This window comes from Ochotona curzoniae, unplaced genomic scaffold (genome assembly GCF_017591425.1).
Source record: "Ochotona curzoniae isolate NIBS_2020 unplaced genomic scaffold, NIBS_Ocur_1.0 contig_1274, whole genome shotgun sequence".
NCBI lineage: Eukaryota > Metazoa > Chordata > Mammalia > Lagomorpha > Ochotonidae > Ochotona > Ochotona curzoniae.
Window position 1 is genome coordinate 20,123,725 of NW_024465023.1, and position 18,278 is coordinate 20,142,002.

The window sequence follows — 18,278 nt, forward strand, 5'->3', positions numbered from 1 at the left end:
ATATTGTTATACAAAGACTATTAGATTTCTTTTGGTACATAATTGCAGCAATCGCACCTTGTGAAAATGAAAGGGCTCACTGAAGACAAACATGAGAATATTGTTGAATCTAGAGGAAGGACTCGGTTAATCTTGAAGGCAGCTGTAATTATTGGATTGAACGTGAAGAAATACAAGATTTTAGTCATGTCTTGCGCACCAACCTAAAGAGTACAAGCACCAAAAATTCCTAGATTTTTATACATGGTCCTTATGAAGATGGGGAGTGTCAGTCAACTATTTTAGCTCAAGCCTATGTCTCTTTTTATGATATAATTGTTTATCAATTTTAGAGTTACAGAGATAAAGAGAAGCCACGAAAGGGATATTGATAGATCTATATGGAGTGGGAGGTGCACCCATCATCTGGTTCATTCTTTATATGGCTCTAAAGGCCTAGAGCCAGAACCTGGGAGCCTGAAACTCAGTCCAGCTCTCCCACATACATTAAGAACCCTCAACAGGGCCTGGCGTGGTGGCGCAGTGGTTAAGGTCCTCGCCTTGCATGCCTGGGATCCCATATGGGCGCCAGTTCTAATCCCGGCAGCCCTGCTTCCCTTCCAGCTCCCTGCCTGTGGCCTGGGAAAGCGGTCGAGGACGGCCCAAAGCTTTGGGACCCTGCACCCGCGTGGGAGACCCGGAAGAGGCTCCTGGCTTTGGACCGGCATAGCATTGGCCGTTGCGCTCACTTGGGGAAGATCTTCCTCTCTGTCTTTCCTCTCTGTATATCCGCCTTTCCAATGAAAAAATAATAAAAATAAATCTTTAAAAAAAAAAAAAGAACCCTCAACAGAGCTGGAGTTAGGATTTAAAGCCAGAGATTTTATCTACTGTACTCTGATGGGAAAACAGGCACCCCAAAGGGTAATTTAACCTCCAGAACAAAACATTGGCCCTGAAACACTAATATCACAAGGAAAAATGGTTTTATAGCATTCATTTTACCATTAACAAGTCCTCCATTGCTGACTATGGTTTAAAAAAAAAGTTACAATCTGTCTTTGGAGTCTGGCCTTTCTGGTGAAATTCTGACCCCCTTTCATTTATAAATTTCTGATTTAAAGATTTTTTTTTGCGGGTTGGTTATTTTATGCATTTTTAATTTATTTTGAATTTTATGGCACAATTATGTAGGGTCTAATATCTCCCCTCAAAATACCTACTCCCCAACTGACTTTCCACATATTGTTAGAATAGCATAGTCCTTCATAAGAAGTTATAATTCTGTCAGCCTGTTACTTAAGTATGCCCCAACATTCTTGGTGCAATGTCAGACAGTCCAGTATCCCATTGTGTAGAAATGTCCAACAGTTTCATTGGTAGTCCATCTTTGATTTGGAAGTAGGTTATTTATATATGTTCCTCTCTCAACTTCTTTGGTAAATGTTACTTGAAAATATTAATCCAAATGGATCAACACAGTAGTTTGTACACTGCTGGATCAGTGTGTGGGGATTGGTACAGTCTCACTGTGGATTCCAAATATAGTCTATTTTCTGTACTTCTTGTGTATCTGCAATATTCTTCATTGTTTTCCAGAAAACAATCTCCTAGCAATTTTAAAAGATAAAGGTGTATTGAGGCAAAGAGGAGGATCATGGAAAAAAATTAATATATTGCTTCCACTTCAGTCTTTTGCTCTTGACATCATTACAGCCAACATTTTAAATTTATGCTTCTAATATTATACTTCTTTTCCTTTGATTATTCTTGTGATACAAGCTGTTGCATGCAATATTTATGTGTAAGATTTGTAGAAATCATCTAATAGTATGACAGGTTATTTATTATACCTTCAGAAACATTGCAATTTAAAATGTTAGGATTTGATATTTATCAGAAAAAAAATGAAGCATTTGTATGATTCATTTCACCGGGATTTGGACAAGATGATTTATATTATTCTGGGTTTTATTATTGGCTCATTTGCAAATCAGCAGTAACTTTTCCTCATTTTAAATATAAAATTATAGACTTAGGTAAAACCTGACAAATGTTTTCCCACAAGATGATTCTATATTTGAATTTCTTCCCCATTTGTTTTCAACATGAATTGAAAAGACTGGAGAAATGAAAGTGGGGCTGGCAGCAATCTCTCTCCCTATCCCTTCAGTGTTTCATTTTCTTAACCTTCCATTGAAAACATTCCACAGGGTTCTTAATCTGTCTACCTTGTCCACACGTTTGTATTGCACCATTTCAGAGAAAACTACCAAACACTGTTCTGAAGGTCATTTACCTGAAAATGATACGAGCCTCTATTCAAGCAATTGCATACTAATTATCTATAAATTATCATTGTTCATTAATTCCCCATTTCAGGTTGGAGGGTCTGTCTCCCCACCTCCATAACATCTAGCACATTATCACAGAGCCTACTGATTCATTCATTTCCTTGGGCTTAATTTTCCACCCACTGTGTTCCTGTTGTTTTGTGTATGGAAGTGAAAAGGTTTAATTGGATATTGTTGAAGACACAGAGGCTAACTCCCAGCTTTCATCTATGGTTTTTCTTTCTCCTTCTGCACCACCTCCTTCCGTTGATGAGAAAATTGCCCTCTCCATGGTAACAATAAAAGAAACAAGTTTTCAGATTTTTTTGTAGTAGTTGTTGCAGAGAGAAGTCACAAAGTAGATAAAGTTTAAAAATGGAAAATGGGGAGAAAGACAGCTGGGAAGAAGGCTTTATGTTCATGAGTGGGTAGAGAGGGGGAAGAAAGGAGTGGAATAAGCAAACCAAGCCAGGAAGAACATGGGTTTTCAACACCCAGAGGCTGTGCCCCTTCCTCTCCTACAGGCTATAACTCCTCTAAAAATTAGAGAATTAGAACATCATCTGAAATTATTGCAGAATCCAGTCCCAAACAGCAGCATACTAATTTCCTCAATGATCACAGTCATTTTAATATTTTGAAAGTGTAAGAGTGTGTGTGTGTGTGTGTGTGTGTGTGTGAGAGAGAGAGAGAGAGAGAGAGAGAGAAAGAGAGCTCTTCTAGCAGCTTGACTTTAGTCAGTGAGGTTAATTCCTCAGGTTTCTGACCTCCAGAACTACAAAATACTACCTGTGGGTTTTTAATGTTGTGATTTTCTAGAATAGTCACAGAAACTAATAAAACCATAAAGGCTTCATAATGATGTATTTTGTACAATGTTAATAAAGGCTTTTCATTAAGTTTATTTTTTGAAATGAGTGGAAGAAGTAAGCTGTTGACAAAACGTCATCCACTCTACTTTAACCATTAGTATCTGTATTTCCAGTATTAAAAGTTAACTTGAATGAATTTGTGAAATGACAACAAATCAAACAGAATGGATAAAATCTCCAAAGGAAGCAAAGTAGGAATAAACAGATGAAAGGAATTATGATTTTAGAGGGGATAGGATTTGCTTAACCCACTGAGTTCTGTTTGGGAAACATAACAGCAGTGGATCATTAATGAACTTGAAAACTGAAAACTTCAGACACAGATTTAGACAAGTCTGAGAATTGGAGCCAGAGTAGTTTTGTAAAGAAGCTTTGTGGCATGTAGCCAGGCTTAGCGGTCAGAAAGATATGTGCTTGCTACTCCTAACTGGCTGGCTGTTCTTAGAGATGTTACTAACCTTCTCTGAGTTTGTCTCCTCATGTATAAAAGTAGATATAACAGCTAGCCTGACAGAGTGATCATCAGGATTAAATGATGATGACTAAACATCCAGTTCACTTTTGGGTAGGCTCTGTAGTATCTGTTGAAGAAATCACAGGTATAACCAGAGGGGGAAAAGTACTAGGAAAAGTGGCAGTTTTAGTCCACCTTTTAATTTTGTTACCTTGGAGAACTTTACAACTTCTCTGTTCTATATGTTTCTCATCTTAGAATAAGAATTACTCATGTAGAGAGTTTAGTCAGTTAATATATGCAAAATACTCAGGATAATATCTGGTATATAGATAGATCATAATGACAACTTGTTATAATGGTTGTTATAAAGGTTGTGCTGCACAAGTTTGCTTCACAAGGCTATGTAAAATGCAGGATTTTTTTTAAAGTGAAGTAAAAAGCTTTGGTAGATATTTCTGATGAATGTTACAATTTAAGTAGATGGAGATTAGGAACAAATATTACTGTTAAATGATACTTTTAAAAGTTATTTTCAGTTGTTTCTGAGAAGCAGAGACAAAAAGAGAGCAAGCTCCTCTCTGTTTCACTCCCCAAACGGCTGCAAAAGCCCATGATTCAGAACCAAAGTTGGGAACTGGGAACACAATCAAAGTAGACCACATCTAGTTGAACTGTCATCTGCTGCCTCCCAGAGTACACATCAGCAGGAAGCTGAAGTTAAGTACAGAATCAGGGGTCTTAGCTCCAGCAATCTGATATGGCATGTGGGCATCCTAACTGTATATTAACCACTAGTCCAAATGCTCAGCTATTCATTTTCATTTTAGATTTGAATTTTGTGCTACCCAAATAGCTAATGCTTGTAACTCCTCTACAGTAACTCGTGTACCATGAATTACTTTTCTTAATTGTTCATAGTAGCATCCATTTGTGAACCAAAGCATGGAATTTTGTTTATTTAGTCTGTCCAGTTTGAATTGATTAACTTCATTGACACCTGCTCTGGCCACTATTTTAGATCATACTTGCTCCAGAATGAGGATGACCAGTTTTCGTCTCTGCTTAGCCTCATCCTTGTAACGTGTCTAAGGAAATAGAGTAGCAATTTTGCTGAACTCAAAGCAGAGTAAAGGGACTAATCAGAGAATTGTTACTGCAACCTTTCAGCATCAATTATTGCTTATTTTTAAATGACTTAAAATTTGTTGAAATTAGCCGTAATAATGAGCAACCTTCCTGTTCAAAATGGAGCATTTAACGTAACACAGTCCTATCCTGTAAATAGCTTGGCTGAGTATGCAACATTACAAAAAGCATTTAAGAATTGATTACATTTGTGCTTGGAGCGGATTTGGAAGTTCATGGTTTAGAAGCTGTGCACATTTTCCTATCAAACAGCCCATAAAATTTTCTTATCCTTCAGCATCGGTTTCATTTGAATCATGTATTCACTTGGCACCGTGCCTCAGAAAGCGCTTCTCCCCCTGAGCTGCTCTCTTCATGCTGCAGTACAAGTTTTGATGTACTTATGCAGTGTGCTAATGTAGACCCATTTTTACTGGCTAAGAACTAGTATACTCTAAGGACTGGAAATGTATGTCTGAGATCCTCCCTATAGAATATGTCCCCTGCTTTAAAAGCTGTCATTCTTCAAGTTCCAACTTGAGCTAAAGACTTTTGTGTTCCTATGGGGAGATATATTCCATTGTGATTTTTACATCACCCAGTAACAGTCTGTTGTTTGTTTACTGAGGTGAGCCTTTATGGCATGAAATGATATTTTTTGACAGGAAAGCAGAATCATTGTTTTATTATAGAGACTTTCCTCTTACAACAGCAAAAATAAAGAGCTTATCTCTTAAGCTTCTGATCAATGACCAACAGCTCCTGCCCCAGCAGCACTTGCCTGTAAATGTATCAGCATGCCGTAGCAGTAACTCTGCTCACATACCAAGAACTGATATTCAGAAACAGTGTGCAATTAAACCAGATCTTAAACAAAGCATCTTATCAAAGCCTTAATTCGTTTTTCATACAGTCATGTAACTTCTGAGATGAGATAGTGTCAGTCTCTGAGAAAACTGCAAAAAAACATATACACATTCTATGGCTTATTTTGTAAAATGAGGCTCAGTAATTTCTTGGTCTTACACTTATGTCCAAATGGTAGACATTATACCATCCACACACAGGTATCATATGGATTTGTTTTTACCTCTTTGTCATTCAGTCTGGCCGCTTCTTGTGAATGCATGCAGACATAAATGTACACACACACATATGCATGTTCTTGCTTTGCACTTGTGTATAAAACTCAAATTTCCAAGTCATTAAGGTACCAATTATGTACAAGAATATATGATTATTCACTACCCATATGTTATCTTCATTTTACAGTGCTTAGAACCGAATGAAACCAAAATGTTCATGTCTCACAGATTTAATATCGTCTACATAAAATATCCCTTAATTGCTATTACTTATAAAGAAACCTGGAGTAACCTTATTTTACTAATCCCTACCTACGGTATTTGAATTCTAGCAAATAGACTTATTTTGTGATCACCCGAGAGTTGATTGATACAAATGTAATTATCCTCATTTTACAGATGAATAAACTGAGCCTCATTCTATCTCTATTTGCAACATGAATTGAACAGCTGTGGCATTTATTTGGATACTTCAAATCATAATATCAACCATTTGGAGATAGGAAAATAGGATTACAAGGCTTGAATTATTTTAATTAACTGTGTACATGACTGTAATCACCTGTAGATAATCACTGATTATCTCTACTTCAGTTTGTATCTACAGGTAATGTCACAGAACAGCAGTAGGTCTTGCTCTGTCTCAGTTTGTTGATGACTAGAATTCATGATACATACCAAGATTCCCATCTCCATATCTAAATAGAAAGGAAATGAACACATTTTCAAAACACTAAAAGACTGAATGTAGGTTTAGCATAGATTTTTGTTTCTTTTTGTATTTTAGAAGCATTAGTTCAACATTCCTATACTTTTCTTTTTTTGAGATAGATACTTGGAGACAGTGTTGTTATTCATTGAAGTTGATTAAGCTGTCACCTGCTACAGCAGCATCTAGTATTGCAGAATGCCAATCTCTGATTCCAATCTTGCTTCCTGCTAATGCATCTGAGAAAGTAGCTGAGGATGGATGCAGCTCCAGGCTACCGATTCAACCAAAGCTATAGCCACCATGATGGAAGAAAACCAGCAGATAATGACGGCATCTCTGCTTGCCTCTCTGCAACTTCGCCTTCAAACAAACAAACAAACAGACAGACAAATAAATCTTTCTACTAAAAGGAAGAAATTGAGATGATTTCTGATAATGTATTTCTCAAAGAAAAGTATCTTAGATCTAATATAACAATAGGTATAAAAGGGCATTAGTTAGGCTCACAAAGTGTGATATCATAGGGTTAGTGTTGTGACAAAGCATATAAAACTGTGCCCAGCAGTGCCAGCATCTCATGTGGATGCCAGTTCATGAACCCATTTATCCACCTCCAGTCCAGCTCACTGCTGGCCTGGACAAAGCAGAAGGGGACCCAAATGTTTAGATCCCTGTCGCCTGTGTGGAAACAAAACTGAAGCTCTTGGGGATCAACACTGGCCATTATGGCCACTTGGGGATTGAACTAGTGGAAAGAGCATTCTGTTGCTATTGTTCTTACTTGGGCTCTAAAGTAAATAAGACATTAAAAATCTGAAAGTATGACATAACACAAATATTATGTTCATCATTTTTTAAGATTTTTTTTGAAAGACTTACAGAGAGAAGGAGAGACAGAAAAATCTTCTATCTGCTGGGTCATTCCCCAAATGACTGCATTGGTTAGAGCTGAGCCCATCAGAAGCCAGGTGCTTCCTCCATGTCTTGCACATAGTTATGGGGTCCCAAGACTTTGAGTCATCTTCCACTGCTTTCCCAGGCCACAAGAAGGGAGCTGGATGGGAAGTAGAGGATCCAAAACATAAACCGGTGCTCATATGGGATCCTGCGGCTTGAATATAATGATCTAGCCATTGTTCCAGGCCTTGTATTCCTTATTCTTAATTCTAGTAGTAACTGCCTTTAAGTTATATTTCACTACCCTCTCAGGCTCTGAAAGTTTGTTTGCCTTTAGAGCAAAAATTTAAAAATTTCATGTAATACCTTGAATGTTTCCCTTTTTCTAAAGTGCTTTAATCCTACTCTACCATGATCTAATTTAATATATTACAAATGGAATCAGCTTTGTTCAGTGATTCTCTGGGACAGTTTTTAAAAGTGATAGTGTTGAACTTATTTTGCTTGTTTGCAGTGGAGCTGTTATTTGTTATTTTTTTTAAAGATTTATTTTTATTATTTTTTCATTGGAAAGGCGGATATACAGAGAGGAGAGACAGAGAGGAAGATCTTCCGTCCGATGATTCACTCCCCAAGTGAGCGCAACGGCCGATGCTATGCCGATCTGAAGCCAGGAGCCTCTTCCGGATCTCCCACACGGGTGCAGGGTCCCAAAGCTTTGGGCCGTCCTTTCCGGGCCACAGGCAGGGAGCTGGAAGGGAAGTGGGGCTGCCGGGATAGAACCGGCGCCCATATGGGATCCCGGGCATGCAAGGCGAGGACCTTAACCACTGCACCACCGCGCCGGGCCCTGTTTGTTATTTTAACTAAAAGGATGCTTGAGGTTAAATTAGAAATTTCTCATGTATTCGTGACAAGAGCTTTAATCAAAGAGGGGCTGGATGAAGCTTCTCTTGGGTTGTTGTAGCTTGTTTTCAGTGCTCTGTTTGAAAGGACATAAGGTGCAGTGGGGCGAGGTTAATACTTCTTAAATGACACTCATTGTGGCATTCCTCTGCTCTAACACCTCCAATGATTCCCCACTGCCTTCCATGTAATGTTATTTGCTTAGCTGGTGTTCCGAGCCCTAGTAGTCTGGCCCTAGCCTGCCTTCCTAATCGGATCACAGTCGTAATTACGCTCAGTACAGATCTGTCCTCTTCACACCTTCTCAATCATTGAAGTATTCTAACATCTACACTTCAAGTCCCTTCCTCTCCGTAGAATTCCTTATCTCATCATTACACTATCAGTTTTCTTCCTCCTCAAATTTATAGTTCATGTTCTTGGTCTTTGACGATACTTTGAATATGACTGCTTTTAAAATTTTATTCCTAATCCTGTTAGCATGAAGTCTATGGTCTATACACTATTACTTTAGCCATTATCTTCTATTACAGCAACATGCCTTTTGAACATACATGGTCAGAACTAAAGGTTATCTCCATAGCTGCATTGAAAATTCATTACCGTTTCACTGACTCCATTGCAGATGCTGTTTTGTATCTTCCACAGTCACCCATAAGATATATGCCTTACTGTAGTGGGCTGTGCTTAGAGTTCTGTCAGCAAATATTTCCTGCCTATCTGGATGATCAATGCCTAATTACCTGTCAGATACAGCCTCTTTTATTTGTAATTTCTACAGGCATTGGACTTTATTATTAGGATCCCAAATCAGGAGTATAGTATATCATGCAAAATATTTAACTAATTCTTTCAGATAGTTATAGTTCAGTATTCATATGTTGTAATTTATCCTGTATTATATTAATTGAATTCACTCAAGATTTTATCTTTCTATTTTGGTTGTTTTTGAATAGACAAGGAAGTGTTCTTGGTAAATTGAAGGTATACAGATTCTGCAATAGTGTTATTAAAAATAGAACAAGAAATAAATACTGGGAAAATTGAGCAGAATAATATTAAAATATGTATAATTTGAAATAGTATATTTTTTCCTTTTCCTTTAAAATAGGTGTAGGGCAAAAAAGTATATTGCTTATAGTATTCAATCATAACATCAAAAGCCTAAGAATATGATGCACTTGACATAAACTTGTCTGAAAGCTGTCCCATTATCCTTTTTTAATATTCTAAATTTATAGAAAAATAGTAATCCAAGAAATGTGAACAAGTGAAGTAAAGCGATTGAATGCTGAAGAGCTAAAAATATCAGCATCACTTGGATTGGTTTGGAAATGTATTTGCAAAGCATTATCAACGAATTGCAGCCTAAAATTCTTCTTTCTTCTCAACTTTGAAATTATGTGTCAAAATCTCCAATTCAGAGCATATTATTTACCTACTAGCTTCTGAAACAGTTTTCATTTTTGCCTGTTAAAGTTTTTATAAAATGACAACTCAATCTTTGAGAGTTCCTATGATGGAATAGCTTGGAAAGAGTCACTTCAGTCCCTTTTTGAATGATGCAAAATAATTTATTTGAAAATAACAAAATGTTGTCTTAGTTTGGCATTATACCATTGCAAGGAAGGTATAACATTTGGTGAGCTTAAGATTTATTTTCTAAGCCTTTGTTCATGCATTTTCTTCCTCTCCAACACCTTTGTCATGGTGTAGCTGATATTTAAACGTTCAATTGCAATATCATCCCTTGGAAGCTTTAAGAACTCCCGTATGCAATCACTGCCTTCACTAGTTCATTTTAGTGGCTGATGCTATCACTACCATTCACTTTGGAAATTTTGCTATGTAGTTTCTTAGGTACACCTTCTCTTCCTATTCTACCCTAAGAGGCAGGCTAAACGCCAGCATATGCAGCATTGATAAGCTTGCTGCTCCATTGCTTAGATCCTTCTAATGGGGTGTACCAAGAGATAGCAGTCAGTGAAGAGAGAATCAAATGCTGGGCAGGTCCGTTTACTGACAGCAAAATTCCAGTCATAAGATTTCCCTGAATCTACTTTTCAGTTCTAAATGCATTGTCCATCAATCTTTCAAGTGTTGAGGAAAAAGACTCCTTATCCAGGTTTGAGGAGGTCATTTTACATTGAAAGAACCCTGCGCAATTCAGTTTATTGTTAGGTAATGAGTTATACAATTAATTTCCCCTTTTGTATTCTTGTATCACATTCCTAACCCATTTAATCACACTTGCACTAAAATTGTAGTATAGCTATGTTAAACAGTACTATAACATGGACATGCTTTCATTATTTCATATACTATCACAGCTCCTAAGTATGTGGACTCTGGGACCAAAAAGCTTAAATTGTAAATTCTGCCGCTAAATACCACAAACCTAGACAAGTTTCTAGATTTTTCTTTCTATAAAATAGAGATAATGATAGCTCCAAAGTCACTGACAACAGTGAGCCTTAAATTGACTACTCTTTTTCATTCAAAACTTTTATCATTCTTTTTATGTATTCATAAATGTCCCAAACATCTCCTATATTTTAAGCCTATTAAATTCTCATTACAAACATGAGAGCAAAAGACTATTATCATACCTAGTTCACAGTACTAGAAATGAGACACAGGGTAGTTAAGTAACTTATAAACCTAATGACAGCAGCCAATATTCATACTGCACTGTCCTTCTATCCACTCCACTCTGATGGATTTGTATGTCACGAAATAGGAATTCATTAAGCAGCATCATTGCTACTGGTATTGTTTCCGCTATGTTTGTGGTTTCTAGGTATTTTTGTGTGTCAGAAATCATAATGAACTCCTTGAGAAACAAAGACAGTCTTATTTGCTCATTTGTGTTAGCTGAATGGCCAACACAGAAATTGCATTCAGTGGATGGAATTCGTTTTTGCTTCTCACATATTTTCCAAGCCCTTGCTAACCTTGGAAACAACTATTCTTGGCTGAATCTTGAAGCGATCTGTATGATCCCAGCAGCCATGAATGTCACTGGAACCAGAGACACCCCTTTTGATCTGCCTTCCTCTCCTCAGACGACTGATACTTGCTTGGTAGTTTCCCTACTTGACTTCTGAGATCTTGGCAACTCTGGTTCTCCAGTCACCATTGGCACTGATGGAATCTGACCTCAAAATAACTGCTGGCTGTGCAGTTCTGCCTTTTTTTTCCATTCAGAAGAGATTATTTTTCCTCTAAAACAAGTGCTCTAAGGTTCGGGATTGCTGCTTCCAGAAATTTTGAATACATGAAGCAAAAGGCGCTAATTGACACAAGTTAATTATTGCTCAAATGTGTTCTTCCCCATCACCAATTAGCTGGTGCCTCACCCAACATGTACAGTTTTTATCCTCTGCTAATTTCAGAATTGAGATCAAGATAAGGTACATAACTTCTAGAATCCACTGAGAAATCAAACTATATTATCATAAATAGAATGATCAAGAATGTCCCATTGACAATATTAGAGCATTTGCCAAAGTGTGGGGAATCTTTTAATGCAGAATGGTGTATTAAGTCACGCACCCATGAATCTGACCACGAATAAGAACTCTGCCTACCCATGACACTTGCTACTCCAAGGGATTGGATTATTTTTGGCTTAATTTAGCTGTCTTCTATAGAATAAAAATCAAAAGTTCCTTTGCTGTGTCTTCCAGCAGACCTAATTGATGTGGTTGATAAATACAAAAGATTTTTCCTGCCTTTCTTTGATATTCTGCAGTTTTTGAGCTACATATGTAGAGTGGAACCAACCATCATCATCTAGTACAGCTAAATAATCTTCCTCTCTTTAAAGTCTGCACTCTCTACATAGAACACATTAAAAATGCTTATTTGCTTGAATTGACTCATAGGAATTCAACCCATGGGGAAACATGAAGAAACCTGTCCAGTCATTAATGCCCAATGAATTTATACAAGCAGAAAATGTCATGGAATTATTATGTTATATAGATTTAATGGGTTTCATGAGAGTCTGAAGGTCCACAAGAGCAAAAAAGAGTCAACATATGAAAAAGATAAAATGGAAAACATATTTTATTAGAGGAACTGCATGTGTGAAAGGAAACATAGAGAAACTCAAGGAAGAAGGAAGAGCCATTTGCTGGAGATACACGTCTGAACCCCAATGCAGGAAAGAGGGAGATGATCGAGTGGAATTATCCCAATGTGCTGTCCCATCCAAGGAAGATTGAGCAGTGCTGTTTGGGAGTCTCTGTGCCAGAGTCAGTGATAGGATTCTGCTGTCTACCAACAAGGTCACTGCTTTAGTATCCTCATCATGTTCAGTCATTTGCAAGAATCAGTCTGTGGGAAGCTTGGCTTTGGTACAATGCAACGATAATTTCAATATACAATAGCTGGTGTTCTCAGCCAGTTTCTTTCCTAGCAATAAAAGATCTGCAGGTTCCTGTGGTCATTGCAGTGGCTATCGGAAACACTGCTATTTAAAAACGGGTTTTGTATTCTACATAGGGAAGCTTGATTGTTCTACTTAAGCTTGATTCTTTCTTTCAGAAGATACCCACATTTTTGATACCTAAATTAGACATTGCTGCTATTTGCTTTGATAATGCTCTGTGTTTCTCCTACCATGATTCTCATCTCATTTTATTGTAATTGCTTATTTCTGTCCAGTTCTTGTTACTTGTTCATCTTCACTTTGAGGAAAGGGTACTTTTTTTTTTTCTGTTTTCCTGCTACATCTCCTGTGTCTAGCTCAATCACAGGCAAAACAAACGCACCAAAAAAATGTTTGCTGAAACTCAAATTGAAGGATATTCTACAGGATTCCTGGCTTCTATTTTGTTTAAGCTGTAAAGGTCATTCATTTCAAAGGAAGGAAAAGAACTATTGCAGATAAGAAGATACTGAAGGTTGTGACAAATAAATGCAATGCAGGTGCCTGGACCAGCAAATGAAAATGTAGCGATCAAGGCTATTATACAAAGGATAATTGTCATGCTCTAAATAGACTGTATGGATAATATTGTAGTACTAATGCTATATTAATTTTTTATGCAGAAGTTGATCTGAGTTAAGAGAGTATCTTTGTTCTTAATGAATACTGAAGTATTTATGGATGATTTTGATTTCTCAGTGGCATATAATATATGCCAGTTGTTTTCAAATGACTCATAATATTTGTATCTGCCATTAGATAAATGATAGAAACATACATACAGAGAAAAGGGGGTGATAGAATGATAAGTGATAAATTGATTGAAATAAAATATTTACAATTGCAGCATTTGACAATGTGGGTTAAGGTACCTGGGAGTTCTTTAGCAAAGCAAGTGCTTTTCACAGCAATGTATCTTCAGTGAGTAAGAGATGAAAAGATAACCAGAGTTGAAAAGTATTTGTGAGGCAATTATCATTGGAAGTGCTGATAGAAGAGAGAAGTAGAGAAACTATGCCAAGTAGGAAAATCTCCAAGCCAGTTTAATATGTCAATGAGGAAGTGGAGGGCAGTAGGGCAGTTTGGTCAATCAATTTGAAGAGACAGCCGAACGTAACAATGGGAACCAGAATAAAGATGCTCACTGAGGCAGTTAAATGATTAGTATCCTCACAGTATAAACCTTTTTTGCTTACTAGAAGGGCCACTTAGATGTGTACTTTCTCCGAACAAAAATTGTACTACAAACTATTTTACCTTGCAAATCCTTAATGTTATTTCTTTAAGGTTAAAGTAAAATAGTACAAGGTTCCACATCATTACATTTCCATTTAATTCATGCTTATTTCCTGAAAATAGAATTTTATTCCAGATATAAGTATGAGAAGTTTGGGGAATTTTTAATGAAAAGTATAAAAGAATGTAAAAACTTTCATATTAGGGTATCTTCTTATGTGTACAAATACAAAATATTCTGTGAACATAAGTGCTTTTTTATCTGAGTATTATACAGGTAGAATTTAATTTTAATGGATACAGTGTAATTCTAAGAGCCTAATATGACCTACTTATATTACATATAGGTTTATTGTTTAACTCCCTTTTTCATAGTATTGCTATTTATACTACTTGCCTCACCTCAGTGGGGAAGGGGACTTACTAGGATTAAAACTTCTGATTCACCTTCTATTTGAAGACTTTTTTTTCTCTTTGTTCAGCTAGTGGCAACCATGATGAATTCTCATCTCCAAGGGGTAAGCTATTTTTAGTAAAGCCCAGTAGTCTCCAACTTCTTAGTAATAGTGTGGATTCCTTCCTGTGCCTATGTTTTGTCTCCTAGAGTGCTACAATCTGTGTAGAGACAATGTTACCATGCTTAGGTACTCTTAAGCATGTAATGATTTTAGTTCTGTCAACAAAATATTTGTGTAGTGACTTTGCCTGAGTCCATGTCAGAGAAATAAATAAGAGCAACTAGTGTTCTACTTGCTTAGCTAGGATGAGAAATGGCAATGGTAGAAGACAGGATGCTCTATAAGAAGGTAGCTTGCATTAAGAACAGGAGGTCTGAGAGAGTAACATCTGTTGAGGTCAGCAGTTCAGGGGCAGGAAATAGAATTTCATAGATGGTGATCTTATCTCTGATCCATGGGTGGCTCATGGGAATAGCATTGAAGACCATCGTTTTGGGGATTTATAGAATTATAACTCCAAGGGCTCAAGAAATCATAAACACAAACGAAAACTGTACACATAGAAACAAGTGAAGAGAAAAACCAGCCAGCTCTGCCTGTGTGCTTATGTTCTTCTTCGTTACACTTCTTTCAGTTGATGTTTTGTATCTTAATGAAAAAATAGTTGTGCATAACATATTCAAACCTAGAAAGAAATAAAGGAGAAAATTCACATTCGCACATAGAGAGAAACCACTAAAACCGTAATGGTGCCTGATAAATTACATAACTGTATGTATATATAAAATATTTATCTACTATATGTTATGTATCCTTTTACAATATTATATATTTATAATTTTGTCATTTATTTTTGGAAATCAATGTATTGAACAAAGTAGGATAAAAGTTGCAACTTTGTTTTAAAATACTTTAGAAATGCCTTGTTGCAAAATAGGTCATTAATAATCTTCTCAGGTGCTTTTAAAGCATGTGTCTGTCAGCAAAATTAGAGAGTCACCCAACTAGAGAACAGATTTTACAATACCCTGAGACCTATTTTGTTCATTAGAGAGGAAAATGACTTGTTTTAAGTCTAAATTGACATGCTTGCTAATTTCAGCAATAAAAGCTGTTCATTGTGGTCAGATTTAATTTAGAGTCTGAGTAGGTTTAAAATAAAGTTGATCAAGTTGATTTCACAACATACTTCTCAAATGAAATTTTAAGTGCTAAAAGGAAAAATGCAATAAATGTTGAATAATAACTAAAAGAAGCAATGAGAAGACTGAGAAGGTGAACTCATATAAAGAAAAATAACCTGGGATAATATTTCTTACATACAAAATACCCCAAAATTTAAAAGTTTTTAAGTCATACGCCATAGCCTATTGCATTTCTTCATTGTTGTATTCATAGTACTTAGAAGAAATCTTAGCATTTGAAAGATATTTAGGAAAATGAATGAATAAGTTTGCTAGTTATGTGGAAAAATTCTTTGTTAACATTGAGGTGGAGATTTGGCTTGATCTGGGGTTGTTGGTTAAGCCTATTTTCTAAAAAAATCAGTGGAATATATCCAAGCACTTGAGAGTAGGCAGTAGCAAAGCAGCTTTTGTGCTTGCTCTGTCATAGAAAGCCAGAGTGTCACATTCTAAGCCTGGAAAACATCTTATTTTATAAAAGTCTGTCTACTACTATAGGGCTCCTCTTTTAAAATTTGTTCAGTACTCTCAAACTGACTTGTGTCACTTACTTCAATAGCTGTCTCTGGCAATTTGTTCCATATTTCAAACACCCCTTTTGTGTAAAGAAACCATAAAAGTTAGAAACCTGAAAATTGGATTTTTCTTCTGAGCAATCACAGCTAAGAAATGTGGAAAAATTGTTAAAAGTTGGCCCCTTCAATTTTTCCATATGTAGAGAAAAAAAGCTCAAAATAGATGTATAATGTTTGAATTCATTTTCACATTGTTTTAATAATACCAGTAGCAGTTGAGCTTAAATCACAAAACCTATTTGTTGGCCTCATCACAAACAAATTCTGCAGAATATAAACTTTGGTCTTTCTGAAAATGAAAATTGTTGGACAATCAATAAATGAAAGAAAATAGCAGATAACAAAGTTTCATAAATATTACTGCCTATTATATTTTACCATTTGAATTTCATCAGGCTACTGTGATAATAGAAAGAGCATTGGTGTTAAAATAAAAACTTCTGGCTGTTATTAATATGACTATTATGAGAATAAAAGTGAGAATTAATCTAAAACATCTGTCCCACATGAAGATACTTCAGAATATTCATGGAAATCCATATTATGAAAATACTGTGCATGGACTTCAAAAACATTTTGCATTGAAATATAATTCTTTTAACTCCATTTTCTGCAAAGTACCTTTCTCAAGTACCATTGTGTGGTTATAAACCAATAGTATTCATTTTACTTTCTCCAGCTGCATTAGAACTTAATATTACAACAACATCAAGGCAGATGTATATTATTTTTGTAACTTTTAAAAGGTCACACATATAATTTATAGATGCATTTATTTTACTTGAAATTAAGAGTTACAGAGAGATAGAGAATGAGAGATCTTCTATCCACTGATTCACTCCCCAGATGGCCACAATGGCCAGAATTGGGCTGCTCTGAGAACCTAGAAGCTAGGAGCTTCTTCTTGGTCTCCCATTTGGGTAAAGGGTCAGAACACAAGCAGGGAGCTAGATGGAAAGTGCAGCAACTGGGATGCAAATCAGCAACACTCTTATGGGAAACCTTCACCAAAGGTGGAGGGTTGTAAACTTGCTTTGCCACCATACTGGCCCCTATCTGGGATTATTTCTCTACTCTAGATAAACTAAGATGGTGGGTGCTTGAAACAAAGGATTTCTTAATGACCTACATGTCATCATCTAGCCATATTAAACCAGAACCATGAATAATGCAGAGAAATATGAATACTGGCTTCCAGTTTTTAGATTCCAAACTTGCCAAATCATAAACATTATGTAGAAATGTGTTTAAAAAATAGATTCCAGGTTCTTTCCTTTACTAATCAGTTATACAGTAGGGTTGTAGCCAGATGAATTTGAGAAGACTGATTTAGTTCATTTGTGTCACATTGCCATAAGGGAGGAATTGCAGGTATAAACCTAAATAATATCTCCTAAGACAGGTTTGCGTATTTTCTGTTTCCAAAATACAGATATTCCTTAATTCTGATATTCCACAGAATGAGATCATAATTAGGGATAGCTGTTTATCTCTTACATACATTATCATGATCCAGACATGCATTTCTTTCTTATACCATTAATATGTTAGCTTAAGTAAACTCACATATTCTAAAATGATTTCCACTGAGTTCTTAAATAGTGAAGCAAGTGTATAATCATGATTTTCTCTTGAAATATTGCGGGTTATCTAAAAGTGGCACACATTTCATGCTAATTTTTTTTCTATAAATCTTTACACAGCACAGACTTATATTCAGTAATATCTTTTTTTTTTATTTCTGAAGTTCTGGCTAGTTTGAAAATTGTGCTTTACTTTATGTGTCAAAGGAATATACAATGGAGGAGAGCCCAATGTTAACGGCTTATTTTTTTCTTTCAGACAACATTGCAAGACTTGGAACAGAGGCGCCCCCAGTTAGAAGAACTCATTACGGCTGCACAGAATTTGAAAAACAAAACGAGCAATCAAGAGGCTAGAACAATCATTACAGACCGAAGTAAGTCATTTAATAGGCATGGGTGTTTCAACACAAGATGAATAAAATGTTTTAATAATAATGT

The 18,278-nt window shown here is 36.2% G+C and overlaps 1 protein-coding gene across 4 annotated transcripts in view; it reads left to right on the forward strand.

The window, feature by feature from the left end:
- The window catches only part of DMD (dystrophin), a 1,921,612-nt gene that overhangs the window by 1,348,442 nt on the left and 554,892 nt on the right, over positions 1-18,278 (forward strand). For all 4 annotated transcript variants that reach the window (XM_041000021.1, XM_041000029.1, XM_041000033.1 and 1 more), the window contains one exon: positions 18,097-18,214. In XM_041000021.1, coding sequence (XP_040855955.1) covers positions 18,097-18,214 — 118 coding nt within the window. The remainder of the gene's footprint in view (positions 1-18,096; positions 18,215-18,278) is intronic.